The 15,160-nt window shown below is 40.2% G+C and overlaps 1 protein-coding gene across 2 annotated transcripts in view; it reads left to right on the top strand.

Annotated features, from left to right (window-relative positions):
• psmd11b (proteasome 26S subunit, non-ATPase 11b) overlaps positions 1–15,160 on the top strand; it is a 47,490-nt gene that overhangs the window by 19,472 nt on the left and 12,858 nt on the right. The window contains exons 5-7 of one of the 2 annotated variants that reach the window (XM_034057853.3): positions 7,370–7,564; positions 12,197–12,341; positions 13,689–13,749. In XM_034057853.3, coding sequence (XP_033913744.1) covers positions 7,370–7,564; positions 12,197–12,341; positions 13,689–13,749 — 401 coding nt within the window. The remainder of the gene's footprint in view (positions 1–7,369; positions 7,565–12,196; positions 12,342–13,688; positions 13,750–15,160) is intronic. The other variant, XM_059002739.1, reaches the window with a different exon arrangement.

Consider the following 15,160-nt stretch of genomic DNA (forward strand, 5'->3'; position numbering starts at 1 on the left):
GAAAGCGGGTCAGCAGCTATAGCGGCAACTGTCTAAGCAATTTACTAGTAGCAACTATATTGCTTGTGAACAAATCCCACGAGGATTGCCCCGTGTAACACCCTTGACAGCGTCCTGACAACAAGCAATCCTATCCAGTCAGCGCACTGTTATATGTCACATGACTCTGTCTGCTCCAGTGAAACAAAGGGTAAATGGACACTACGACAGCCAAAATATATAAATTATATTGAAGGCTATGATTTTTTTAAACAAAGTTACAAACTGGAATTACAAGCTACTGTACTTTGCTCACCAAGATTCACATTTTATCTTGTTACCTTTATTAAAAATCTAATAAAATAGTTATCACTTACTGGGATTTAAAAAAACAAAACATAGCCCCTATGGTGTGTATAAACATAGCATGTTCGCTTTTTTCATTTATTTTAATGTGATTAATAAAATGTATCGGTAATTTTATTTTAAATGTATGGTGCTTGTTTGTAACTTACAGTACTGAGTGCAGCAACAGTCTCGGGTCCAAACCGTCAGCCGAGTGTAGATATACTATTTACATCCTCGCTATGGCTTTCATTATACGATTTAACCGACATCATCAAAAAGACGTAAAACACAGGTCTCTAGTCATTTTTTCTCCGGAAAAAGCCGAGAAAACCATTCAATGGCCGAGTGAGACCGATTAGGAGCTGAGAGAAGCCGGAAAAAAAAGGGGCGGATCTGAGCAATACACATAGCCCCTGGACCACAGAGATAACACGGACATAAACAAACAAGATAGCTGCTTCTGCATCCAGCGCTCAAAGAATCTCATTGCTATTGTTATTATTCATGGTACTAGTGACAAATACTGTAATAATAAAGAAAATCAAAGAATAAAAACAGTACTAATATTAATAATTTAGCTAATGCCTTTATCCAAGGTGACTTCCTTAACTTACTCCAGCAACTTATATTGTTCGTTTTGGATTGTCCTTTTACTATAGGGAACAAAAGGCTTTGGACCCAAACAGGGTTGTTATAGCGAGGGTGTACTGCATTTAGTATTTGACTTGTATGTTTAATATACAACACTTGCATATTAATATATAATGTGTGCACATTTGTTTCATTTTTTTAAATTTTTCACCTCCCATACTGTTCAACATTTAACAGAGGGTATAAAGAAGTTTGGATCAGAATCCAATATTATCCCTTACAAAAAAGTAGTACACTACAAGTATACTTGTGCCAAAATTGTCTGGTTTTAGTATAGTATTGGTACCATTATACTGTCGTATTTTGGCACAAGTATACTTGGAGTATACAACTTTTTTATATTCTCTTTGTAAATAGTGCAACGTAGTTCTCAAATATTGGACTGTGAAGTACTGTGACTTGTGACGACATTATTTATTTCAAACTGGCTATGGTACCTTTGTTTTTTAATTAATGCATTAGTTATGCATTCATTTTTGTCTGGGGGAAAAAACCCACTTGCGTTTTTAAAAAAAAAAATAAAAAAAAAATGCTCGGTTTAGATAACTGCATCGCATGAAAAGAAAATACAGCTGAATGAGGATTTTACGAGAATGGCGAGGGAGGAAGTACAAACATTTATTATAATAATATAGTACAATATTTAAGTTTAATATTCTGTTTTTGGCCCGTTTTTCACAAACGCCTGTTACCATACAGGGATGTCAGTAAATAAAAATGAACACAGCATTAACATTGTTGATGTGGTTAAGGTACGTAAGGCTTCTGTTTACTTTGCAAGTAGCGTTCAATTACATTGTAGATAAATGCTGTTTCATCGTGCTTTAAACAAGTCTTAAACAGCTGGTTTGTGATTTTATATTGAAGTTCAGTAAGATCATTAATGTAGCATTATGGATTTTGTTAACTGTAAAATATTTTTTTTATGTAAGGACTGGGAATAATCGACCCGCATAAATGTAATCTTGTTTAACTGTATAGCTAAATATTTATGAAAAAACGGCCACACAAGTAAGCGTGTTAAAGTGGGACTTAATATTACTACTACAACTAATAACGTAATATCAGAGCTACCAATACATGCTTACTGATATTAACTTTTTATGAAGCACTCACTACAAACGAATGGATCCAGTCTTTTTCATTTTTTTATTCTCTCTTAATCGCTGAAATCCATTTTACCCTCATGTCTGGATCAGCAGGAATCCTGTAGAAGGAAACTTTATATTTCTGTCCAGAACAAAAGAATCGGGCATTACTGTAATGTTACCGCTCTAGGCATTTTGGTCATCTTCCACAGTAATGCTGACTGTGAAAGAGTGTTCAGCTTGGTGACTAAAAACAAAACCCAACACAGAGCCAGCCTGAGCACAGACATGCTAAGTTCACTGGTAACACACAAAGTCATGATGTCAGCGAAGGAGCAAGTGTGTCACACACAAACCTTTAGTGACACCTTGCTCAGGAAAGCCAAGTCAGCCACCTATGAAGCTAAACATTCAAGATCTGAAAGTGCAGTTTGACCTGTTGGATTCCTTTCTTTTCCAAACAACTCACTTTGTGGACAGTTATTACATCTGGTGCAGACTCAGTGACTATTTACTATTTTTTTTTTCCTTTTTTGAAAGTGCTTTGTTTCTCTGTTTTAGAAGCTTATACATTTCAATTTATGTTTTGACAGTAAATAAAATACAAACATACTACAAAAATGGATATTTTTTGTACTTGAAATAATTTTCAGTTGGTATAAATTAAAAAAGGTTTCATCTATACTAAGGTAAACAAAATTAAATTTAAACTGAAACAATCATAGCTAATCTCATTATTTTTTTTACTGAAAAATTCACTCAAAACTCACCAGAGTGTAGCATTTAGCTGTTTTATACCCTAAAACAATTCTGGGGGGAAGCCCCCCGGACCCCCCCGATATGTCCGCATGAAAGAGTGCTACTCCAAAAAAAAAGTCAAGTTTGGCAGGTCTGTAAGTGCATTGACACTATCTGCCTATCTGCTCTGTGCACAGACACTTGTTTTTGTGTGTGCACTGACTCACTGTATTGCACACTGACGCCATCTAGTGTGTACAATAACACGGTGTACTGTGTGTACTGACACTGTCCGTTTGTTTACGTCTGTCGTGTGCACTGATACTGCCTACTGTGTGTACTGGCATTGTCTACTGTGTGCACTACTGTTTGTACTGACACTGCTTACTGTTACTACTGTGTGCACTGCTACACATCGAAAGCCTGTCTAATGTTTTCAGTGGCCAGAACAAAGGTTGTCCTTTGTACTAACCCTGCTTTTTTTTGCCGAAGACCATCTCGGCCTTTCATGTTAACCAGTCGGTGGAACTGGAGGCTTTCCATCCCCCTCCTTTCCAATCTGACAGGGAGCGCCAGCTCCATACGCTTTGCCCAGTGCTGGCATCGGCATATTATGTTGACAGGACTAAAAGCTGGAGGCAGTCAGAACAATTCTTAGTCTGTTATGGGACTAAGTCCCAGGGACAGGCTCTGTCTAAGCAGAGTCTGTCTAAATGTTTGACAGGCACAGTTAAGACTGCTTATGAACTGGCCAATATGCTTCCGCTAGAGAAGCTCACCGGCCATTCCACCAGGGGTCAGGAGACTTCATGGTCTTTGTTCCAGGGTGCATCGGTCCTGGACATATGCAATGCAGCAGTGTGGGTTTCCCCCCAGACTTTTACTAGGTTCTACTAACTGAATGTCGTAGAAACGCATAACCCTGTTTTCGGCACTAGAGTGCTGGGGGCGGCTTCCCAGTCCACCCTCACAACAGAACATTAGGTGAGTTTTCATCAGATGTCTTCCAGCTTTGCTAGATACTGATTAAGAAGCACAAGGCGGTTTTGGCTTAGCTTTGTAGCACAGTGTTATACTACCATGTCCTTGCGACAGCTTGGATATACTCACCCATTTGTAATGATTAATATTCCCTACTTGAAAGGGAACGTTAAGTTATTATCATAACCTTGGTTCCCTGAAATAGGAATATTAACCATTAACTTCGAGGTCACGGCGTCCATGGTAGTAATCCTCGAAGGAAAATGACATTGTTGTCAGTGCGCAGCTACTTTATGCTCTCGAGGGTGGAGCAGCAGCCACGTCACTCTGCTCTGACGAAGTCTTTGGTATAAAGTTTCAGGTTCGGGTGTCTTAAAGGGAAACACCCATTTGTAACGGTTAATATTGCTATTACAGTCAACCTCGGTTAACTCAACTGGTGGATAATTCGACAGACAGTCTTGGTCCTGGATTTTCTCCATATAAAATTCAGTATATGCATTCTGCCTCTTTAAATTTTTGAATTTGACACCAATTATGCAAAGAGCCAACTAGTTACTCAACACTAACACTTTAAACTGAAACAATCAGCGCCTCTCAGTCGCGTCGGGTCCAATTTATTTTCACACGCGCTGTTTATTTTACACGTGCTGTTTTAAAAGTATTTTTTTCACAGTAAAACAGGTTTAAAAGGCAATGCATATCAACAGGACACTGAGTACTGCATCTCCAGCCCCGCCCCACCCCTTGTTCGCTGTATTTTTCACATACCTCTTCATGGTCATGCATACTGATAAATCATCTCCTGATCACTTGTTTTATCACCAAACTCCTCAATAATACGATCCAAGTCATTATTTTATTACTATAACATCTCAAAAAGCTCTGCAAATGTCTGTGATATTCTATGAGCGTTGGATGCGGAAGCAGCTATCTTGTTTATGCCCCTGTTATCTCTGTGGTGCAGAGGCTATGTGTATTGCTCAGATCTGCCCCCTTTCTCTCGGCTCCTATTGGTCTCGGCCATTGAAAGGTTTTCTCAGCTTTTTCTGGAGAGAAAAAACGACTAGAGACCTGTGCTTGACGTCTTTTTCATGATGTCGGACAGGAAAGGGAAAATTGTAATGTCGAACCAGCACATTTTTGCTTTCCTGGTGATTTCGCATATTTGGTTCTTTGTTGCCAAATCTAACTGTCCTAAGTATACGTAGTTATTGACTTCATAAAGCTTGATCCCATTGACTTCAATTGCCTGTGGAGTGGTATATTTATTGAACATGACTTTCTCTCTCTCTCTCTCTCTCTCTCTCTCTCTCTATATCTATCTATCTATCTATCTATCTATACAGTACTGTGCAAAAGTTTTAGGCAGGTGTGAAAAAATGCTGTAAAGAATGCTTTCAAAAATAGACATGTTAATAGATTATATTTATCAATTAACTAAATGCAAAGTCAGTGAACAGAAGAAAAATCTAAATCAAATCCATATTTGGTGTGACCACCCTTTGCCTTCAAAACAGCATCAATTCTGCTAGGTACACTTGCACAAAGTCAGGGATTTTGTAGGCATATAGTCAGGTGTATGATTAAACAATTATACCAAACAGGTGCTAATAATTCAATATGTAGGTTGAAACACAATCATTAACTGAAACAGAAACAGCTGTGTAGGAGGAATAAAACTGGGTGAGGAACAGCCAAACTCAGCTAACATGGTGAGGTTGCTGAAGACAGTTTACTGTCAAAAGTCATACACCATGGCAAGACTGAGCACAGCAACAAGACACAAGGTAGTTATACTGCATCAGCAAGGTCTCTCCCAGGCAGAAATTTCAAGGCAGACAGGGGTTTCCAGATGTGCTGTCCAAGCTCTTTTGAAGAAGCACAAAGAAACGGGCAACGTTGAAGACCGTAGACGCAGTGGTCGGCCAAGGAAACTTACTACAGCAGATGAAAGACACATCATGCTTAGTTCCCTTCGCAATCGGAAGATGTCCAGCAATGCCATCAGCTCAGAATTGGCAGAAAACAGTGGGACCCTGGTACACCCATCTACTGTCCGGAGAAGTCTGGTCAGAAGTGGCCTTCATGGAAGACTTGCGGCCAAAAAGCCATACCTCTGACGTGGAAACAAGGCCAAGCGACTCAACTATGCACGAAAACACAGGAACTGGGGTGCAGAAAAATGGCAGCAGGTGCTCTGGACTAATGAGTCAAAATTTGAAATATTTGGCTGTAGCAGAAGACAGTTTGTTCACCGAAGGGCTGGAGAGCGGTACACGAATGAGTGTCTGCAGGCAACAGTGAAGCATGGTGAAGGTTCCTTGCAAGTTTGGGGCTGCATTTCTGCAAATGGAGTTGGGGATTTGGTCAGAATTAATGGTCTCCTCAATGCTGAGAAGCACAGGCAGATACTTATCCATCATGCAATACCATCAGGGAGGCATCTGATTGGCCCCAAATTTATTCTGCAGCATGACAACGACCCCAAACATACAGCGAAAGTCATTAAGAACTATCTTCAGCGTAAAGAAGAACAAGGAGTCCTGGAAGTGATGGTATGGCCCCCACAGAGCCCTGATCTCAACATCATCGAGTCTGTCTGGGATTACATGAAGAGAGAGAAGCAACTGAGGCTGCCTAAATCCACAGAAGAACTGTGGTTAGTTCTCCAAGATGTTTGGGCCAACCTACCTGCCGAGTTCCTTCAAAAACGGTGTGCAAGTATACCTAGAAGAATTGATGCTGTTTTGAAGGCAAAGGGTGGTCACACCAAATATTGATTTGATGTAGATTTTTCTTCTGTTCACTCACTTTTCATTTTGTTAATTGATAAATATAAACTAACATGTCTATTTTTGAAAGCATTCTTACTTTACAGCATTTTTTCACACCTGCCTAAAACTTTTGCACAGTACTGCAGCTGGCTCTTTGAGCTAAAATATATATATATATATATATATATATATATATATATATATATATATATATATAAATTTTTATTTTGTATTTGTTTATTAGTGGTGCAGTCGGCACCCTAATTTCGTATTCGATTATCGTATAGACATAATCGATGAATTTACGTTTTATTTTTCAAGTAAAAACACGCATTTGTTTTTTGTTTTTTTAACAGATCCAATAACTAAAGTTGTGCAAAAGTTAAAAAAGGCACAACTTGTATTCAAATTAGAACACTTCAGATTATTAAAAAAAAAAAAAAAAATACAAAGGACTTGAGTTTAACAACTGAAAAGAATATGTGTGCGTCCGCATCAGATGTCCCTTTACACTGTAATAATAAATTAACATGCATACCTGTTATGTTTCGATTAGTCTTTTGCATTATCTTCATTGAGTCTTATTGAATGTTTGTCATTGATTTTTTAGCAACTTCTTTTAGTATCAGTACTTAAACCACCACTGGGTGTTCTAAAGTTATGGATGAAATACCTGTAACACCCCTCTCCTAGTTCACTAGCCAGAAATCTCAAAAAAAGCTGATGCACTTTAATCAGTAGAATCTGAACAATTCTATGAAAACTGTCCAAACCGAAAAGACACCCCTTTATGCCTGTCTCTGTCAGGGTCCCAGTTGCTGCGGGAGCTGAAGAAGATGGATGACAAGGCACTGCTGGTGGAGGTGCAGCTTCTGGAGAGTAAGACATATCATGCTCTCAGTAATTTGCCCAAAGCACGGGCTGCCCTCACTTCAGCCAGGACGACTGCCAATGCCATCTACTGCCCACCCAAGCTGCAAGCCGCCCTGGACATGCAGTCAGGTAAGGAGAAGGGTCTAGACAGCAATGGTAAGGGTACACACACACACACACTGACACCCTTATGCTATGTTTCCATTTGCAGTTCACAGCAAAGGGCATGCACACATTGGACGCTCCTAATACCCGAGTCAGGGAGATTCCTGACTGAACTTGCTGTGCAGCTTTTCTTTTTCTTAAATCACTAGTTTGCCTGAATGCGGCAATAAACAATGTCAAAGTTACACATTCGCTCGGAGAATACATGCTAGATCAATTTTACATTTAACCTTTGTGTGTCTGCTGTTGTGGTGTTTTTCTGGTTTGTGTTTGCTGTTGCAACGTTGTTTACGCCTGATGAATGAAACATGACAAAACTGAAATAGAAATGTAACCATTACCGAATAGGTATTTACCTCCTAAAGACCTGAAACATGAATAAAACACATTGAAGCTGCTCACAGAGCCTGTGACGCAGTCATGGTCCTCCCCCAAGGGCATAAAATGACAGTGCTCACAGACCTTGGTGCAGTCATGGACGCAGTGACCTTGAAGGTTAATGATTACATTTCTGTTTCAGGGAACCAGGGTTATGATAATAACCCAACGTTCCCTTTCAAGTACGAAATGTAACCATTACTGAATGGGTCAGTATACCTAAGTCGTCGCAAGGGCAAGATTGCCACACAATCGGAATGCTACAATGCTAAGCCAAAGCTGCCTTTTGCGTTACCATTCGGAACCCCAGTAACAAGCAGTTAGATCTAAAAAATTGAGGGAGAAGGGTTGACTGAGAAGCCACCCTTAACACTCTAGTTCCAAAGCCAGGGTTTTGAGGATCCACGACATTTAGTCTGTAAAACCTAGTAAAGGTCTGGGGAGTAGCCCACACCGCTGCATTGCAAATGTCCATGACAGGTGCACCTTGGAATAAAGCCAACAAATTTGCCAAGGCCCTGGTGGAATGGGTAGTGAGCTTTTCTGGAGGGGCAAGTTGGCCAGCTCAAAGGCAGTACTGGCTGTGTCTGCCATCCATTTGGACAGCCTCTGCTTAGACAGGGCTTTGCCATGGGACTTCACCCCATAGCAGACAAAAACAGACTGCCTCCAATAATATAGTACGCCAGGGCCCGCACTGGGCAGAGCGTATGGAGCTGCAGCTCCCTGTCCGACTGGAAAGGAGGTGGAAGGAAGCCTCCATTTCCACAGACTGGTTGACATGGAATGCTGGGATTGTCTTTGGCAAAATGCAGGATTGGTGTAACCTTTGTCCTGGCCTCTGTAAAAAATTAAGCAGGCTTTTGCTATGGAGAATGCCTGTATCTTCTCACCTGCTTTGTGGGGGTGACAGCAAGCAAACAGTCGCTTGAGCGATAAATATTTCAGCTCAGCTGAATGCATGGGCTCAAATGGAGGCTTCAAGAGTGCATTGAGCACCAAGTTTAGCCTCCAGCGAAGAACAATGTTTTCATAGGCGGCTAAAGCTGCCAAACTCCTTTCAAAAATGGTCCTGCCAGGAAGCTGAGCTCCTGGGGAGATGGGTCAATTTTGACATGGCAAGCCGAATGGCTGCCAGATAGACCTTCAATGTAGAGGGGGATTCCCCTCATCAAACAGGTCCTGCAAAAATTGCAGTATTAAGGCCTCTACACACTGGACACGATGCAACAAGCATCATGACAAAAAAAATATAACATGTATTTTTGATACGAGACATTCGCGATGCAATGGGCAACACAGAAGCGATGCAAATAAAATAGAAATGGTGTCTTTTTTTGCGATTTTGTTGCGTGGCAGCTGGGGAACTGACCAATGAGGAACACCTTCCCTTGCGCACCTTCAGTAAACAGTGGTGGAAAAAAAGAGAATTCTTGCAGTATCAGAATACCCGTAGCTGTACAATTGAGGACACAAAAATTATAAAGATAAGGTAATAGAGAACATCTGCCAGTCGATTTCCAGGTAACTAGATGTTTCTGGTGTGTGCGATTCGTTTACCTTTACATGATCTTGGTTAGCGGTTTGTAAATAACTTCTTCTTTCATTTCTTTGAGTACTATTGGGAGGATCTCATCCGGCCCAGGGGATTTGTTTATTTTAAGAGCTCCTAGTCCCTTTAACACTTCGGCCTCTGTTATGCTAAAGTTATTTAAAACTGGATAGGAACAGGTCGACATGTGGGGTATGTTGTCTGTGTCCTCCTTTGTAAAAACCTGTGAAAAGTAATCATTTAATATATTTGCTTTTTTTTTTCTTCATCTATGATTTTGCCATTTGTGTCTCTGACATTTAACCCCCTCTTTGAATGTTCTCTTGCTGTTATAATATTGGAAAAACATTTTGGAATTGGTTTTAGCCCCCTTAGCAATGTTGATTTCTATCTCTCTCTTGGCCTTTCTAACTTCCTTTTTGACTTGTGTTTGCAGTTCCAAGTACCATTTTGTTTTAGATTTGTCTACTTTTGGGATGTAATTGTTTTGTGCCTCTAGTACTACATTTTTAAAAAACAGCCGTCCTTTTTCTGTGGATGTTTTCTCTTATTTTACTCCAATCTACTTCTGTTAGTCTTTGTTTCATACCTTCATAGTTTGCTTTTCTAAAATTGTAAACCTTAGCTTTAGTCATTACTTTGGGGGTTTTAAAAATCACTTCAAATGAGACCATGTTGTGGTCTGAGTTTGCCAATGGCTCTCTGACCTCTGTTTTAGTTATTCTGTCTTCGTTATTTGAAAAGACTAAATCAAGGCATGCCTCCCCTCTAGTCGGTGCCTTGACAAATTGCGTTGGGAAGCAGTCATTTCCACCATTTCAATTTCGTCCGTAGTGCTCCCCATCGGGTTTTCCCATTTTATATGGGGGAAGTTGAAATCCCCCATTTAGTATGGCTTCTCCTTTTCTACATGCATTTCTAATATCATTGTATAATAGATTATTTTGCTCGGTGTCTGAATTTGGCGGTCTATAGCATGCTCCTATTATTATGCCCTTTGAATTTTTGCCCATTATTCTGACCCATATTGATTTGCCGTTGTTTTCTTTGTCCAGATTTAACACCTGGGCTTCGAGACTATTTCTTATGTATAGCGCTACCCTACCGCCCCTTCTGTCCTGCCTGTCTTTCCTATACACTGTGTACCCACTAATATTATATTCGACTCCATCACTCTCAGGCAACCAAGTTTCTGTAACACCTATCACATCGTAGTTACTTGTTAGTGCAGTAGCTTCAAGTTCTAACATTTTGTTTCTGAGACTTCTAGCATTAAGATAAATACATTTAATAGCTGTCTTACCTGAGTTGTTGCCCTTGTTTTGATGTGGTCTCCCTTCTGTTTTTTTTGTTTTCTCTCCCCTTCCTTTCTAGTTTAAATGCTTCTGGACCTCCTCAAGGATTCTTTCTCCGAGTAGATTGGTTCCCTTTTTGTGTAAGTGCAGTTCGTCCCGTCTATATAGATAGTCCTTGTTGTAGAATGCGCTCCAATGTTCAAGAAAGGTGAAGTCTTCCTGTGTGCACCACGATTTGAGCCAAGCGTTTTGATTATGTATTTCCAGCTGTCTGTATGCTCCTTTGCAAGGTGCCGGCAGTATCCCAGAAAATACCACAGTTTTGGTCTTTGTCTTTTAATTTCCTTCCTAGCTCTCTGAATTTGTTTTGCAGAGATCTTGGCCTGTCTCTTTCAATATTGTTTGTACCAATGTGGGCGACTACTACCGGGTCGTCTCCTGTTCGTTCTAGGAGCCTGTCCATGTCCTCAGTGATGTGCTTGACAGGCTTCTGGAAGATAGCACACTGTTGTAGTGAGAGGGTCCAAACTGCAAACTGAACTTGCTGTGTTTCTCAGTATGGAGTCCCCAGCAATCATGACCTCCCTTCTTTTTGCTGCCTGGCAGGCACTGTTTATAGGGTCCGGGATGTTGTTCCTTTCGTTCTCTTGATGTTGGTTTTGGTCATCAAAAGTTTGAAGTGGCTCAAATTTGTTGGATGTTTGGATTTCTGGTGGCTGTGTTTGAAGTTTCTTTTTTTCCCTGCTTCTGCCTATCTGAACCCAGCTGTTTTCCTGGTGGCTTTCAGTCTGCTAAGGGTGCAGGCTTCCATGAATTGTGGGTGTGTCAGATCCTCAAGCTCCTGTTGCTGTCTCATTTCCTCCAGCTTCATTTCTAACAGACTTACTCGTTGAAGCAAGTCCTGGATCGTGCGGCACTTTACACACACTTGGTTGAGCTCTGTTGGGTTTTCTCGGATTTCCCACATCATGCAGTTGTCACAGATTACTGGCATTTTTTTTTTTTTTTTTTTTTTTTGGAAGTTCAGTTTAGCTTCTGCAGCTGTCAACCTGCTTTCAAACTGCTTCTAACTGTGATGTACTCGTCCACTCGTACTTCTCCCACGCTGTCGCTTCACACGCTGTCGCAGTGAACACTGGCTGCCTTTTGTTTGTTTGCTGCTGGCTCCGCCCCTCCCCCGTGTCTCAGAACGGCGGCGAATTTGAATCAGCTGCTCCAAGTTTCAGCTTGTTATCAGAAAAAGACACGCAGCTGTTAGACTTTTAAGCTGCAGTGTTTTCTGAATTAAAGCAATTCAAGATGTAATTTAAAGATGTAATTCCTCCTTACTGCTTCTAACTGTGATGTACTTGTCCACTCCTACTTCTGTAGGGATCATCCATGCAGCGGAGGAGAAGGACTGGAAAACTGCCTACTCCTATTTCTACGAGGCGTTTGAGGGGTATGATTCTATTGACAGCCCCCGGGCCATCACAGCCCTCAAGTACATGCTTCTCTGCAAGATCATGCTTAACTTGTAAGTAGTTTTAGCCAAGAAAAAAAGTCATTTTATTTATGTCAATAGGTGAATCTAGCCTTCTCTTATACAACCATGCTGCAATTATCTTGTGTCTGTGTGTTAGAAGGGTTCCATCCTAAAGACCTTCATTTGTGACAACAAGAGTGGTTCATTATTACTTGCTTTTAATGGACAGTAGTTTAATATTATACAATGGCAAGGATTGTTCTCCTGTTCATTTCAATGGGCTATGTGATGTCATCACTGTGGTGTTATCAGGACATTACTGTAGTGCTCTTTAAACCTATTTTTGTTAGTAGTTTTTAACTTAAAATTACTGCACCATTGTATAATCATAATATAGCATTACAAGGTGTGTCATTGTGGGATATTGCAAATTATAGACTGCCGAAGATCTTTAAGCCATCCAGTGTGCACCTTTGGCCTGCTGTATTCCACAACACATCACAGAGAGATTCATGACATCAGCCACGGTGTTTTCAGTTTTTACATCTTGTATTCTCCATATCGGCACGTTTCAGTTGACGTCACCTGCTTTTATTTATTTATTATTATTTTAAATGTAGTCGTTGCCATTGATTTTTTACCCCATTTCTCCCCTATCTGGAATCGCCAGTTGTGTTATTAATCCCGGTTCACCGCAGCAACCCCCTGGCGACTCGGGGAAACGGTGGCTGACACACGTGTCCTCCGAAACGTGTCCCTGCCAAATCATCTTTTTTCGCACTGTGGATCCACATCAAAGCCATCAGAGCTATAGTGCCGGAGGACAACACAGATCTGAATGGCTCCAAAGCAGACCCGCAGGCACCCTATCAGCCACAGGGGTCACTGGTGCGCGGTGAACCGTGGATTGCCCTGCCAACCTAAGCCACTCAGGAGCCCCTTGACGATTTATCTGTGTACCTCAGCCACTTAACGTTATTTTGTTTGTCAACCTTTTCCCGCTTTTCAATGAAAATCACAATTGACTAAATAAAGGTTGGTATTGATTAGAAAACAAATATAGCTGATTTTTTTACTTGTGTATTAATAATAAAGCAGTATGTAATAGATTTATTGGACTGCGAGCTACCTGTGTATGGGGTGTATTGGCACCTCACTTCTAGTGCTGATATTGCCCCCATATACAGATGTTCACCATCCTATAACCCTATATACTCACTGAGGGGTGTCGGTATCCCACAATGACTTATACCCTGTCATGCTATAGTGCTTAATTGAGCATGCCATTTTAACAGAGGTTATCCATCGTTAGACTTGTTTTACCTCCATAATGACGAAGGAAGGCTTCAATCAGACCTTTGCAGGCACTTTATCCACTTTTTTTTTTTCGCCTTATAGCCCAGAGGAGGTGCAGGCCTTGATAAGTGGAAAACTAGCTCTGCGATATGCAGGACGACAGGTAGGAACGAGAGGGGTTATCTGTCTGTTTATTGACTATTTATATGCAACTTTGCCCATCTAATCACTGGAACTTAAGAGGAATTCATCTTTGGCACCCTTTGAATTTGTCTTTTAAGCGTAAGTGTGTTTTCAAATTTCACTCATTTCCATTTCATATTAAAAGTTGTACCCTGAGAGTGTCGAGCACTATTTTCTTTTTTTTTTTGTGCTGACAGGAGCATCAGTCAGTATGCGCTCTGCAACTGCCGGCATCTCTACAAATACCTTGTTTGTATATTTCTCAGGAGAAGTAGACCAGTATCGGAGAGGAGCTGTATAGAATATTTTAACTGAAATTAAAGCTGTATGAGTAAGCAACAGTGTCCTCACCCCCACCTCTGTTCAATATTTTTTTTGTTAATTTTATCAATATGGCATGTGAAGTCAAGACTGAGTTGTGGTAACAATGTGTGGGGTAAAAAAACTATTCAAATCAATAGCGTTGAAGCTCATCACTATAAGAACACACAGACAAAAGGATAGAAATCTTTTTATATATACATAAAGGACAGCTAATAAGTCCCAAGTTCTTAGCTTTTCAATTGAGCCGTTGGCGATCACTCTAGTACTTGTAGAACCGGAGATATTATGTTTTGAAGTGGTGAGTGTCAGTGAAACGGCAGTGAACAGAGCCGAAATGGTGGCTTCCATGTGTGGGGAGACAAGTGTATAATAAAAAAACATTTAAAAAAGCACTAATACACTTAACAGTTTTTTCCCCGGATTTAATGTAAATCACATATGTTTCCTAGATTTAACCACAAAGTCCAGATTTATCTAAATACGTAAATGTTAACAAACACATTCTTATAAAATTTGAAATGTGTAATTTTTCTTTACATTGTATGCAGAGGAGGCGGGGAAGCAGAGGGATTGGCTCTTGGAGTGTAAGGGCAGCTCTGCAGCATCAATGGAAATCAAATGTGTCACTGGGCAAAATATATATTTTGTGAAAACCCAGATTTATTTTTTCAGATTTAATTGCTGAACGATAATGTTTTTCAAATGTATCTGTTAGGTAAATGTTTAATCGCTAAGTGTTTGAATTTGTGATACGCGTTTTCAACATTCATAAATTGTAACTGAAACTACACATTTCAAAACTAAGAATGTGTTAACATTTATCTATTTGGCTAAATCTTGACTTTTTGTCATTAAATCTAGGATAAAATACACGATTTTACATTAAATCCAGGTAAACATCTGTTAAAATTAGTGCTGGGACGAACACGTGATTTTCATGTTTAGATACTCATAATTTTAAATTGTTTGGATATACGTTTTGTTTTCAAAAAGTAATAAAAGCCATTATATTGCTCGGAACGGACAGCATAGCAGCAAAGGGGCGTGGCCCATGTGTGTGCCTTTAT

The sequence above is a fragment of the Acipenser ruthenus genome, chromosome 28 (assembly GCF_902713425.1).
Source record: "Acipenser ruthenus chromosome 28, fAciRut3.2 maternal haplotype, whole genome shotgun sequence".
Taxonomy (NCBI): domain Eukaryota; kingdom Metazoa; phylum Chordata; class Actinopteri; order Acipenseriformes; family Acipenseridae; genus Acipenser; species Acipenser ruthenus.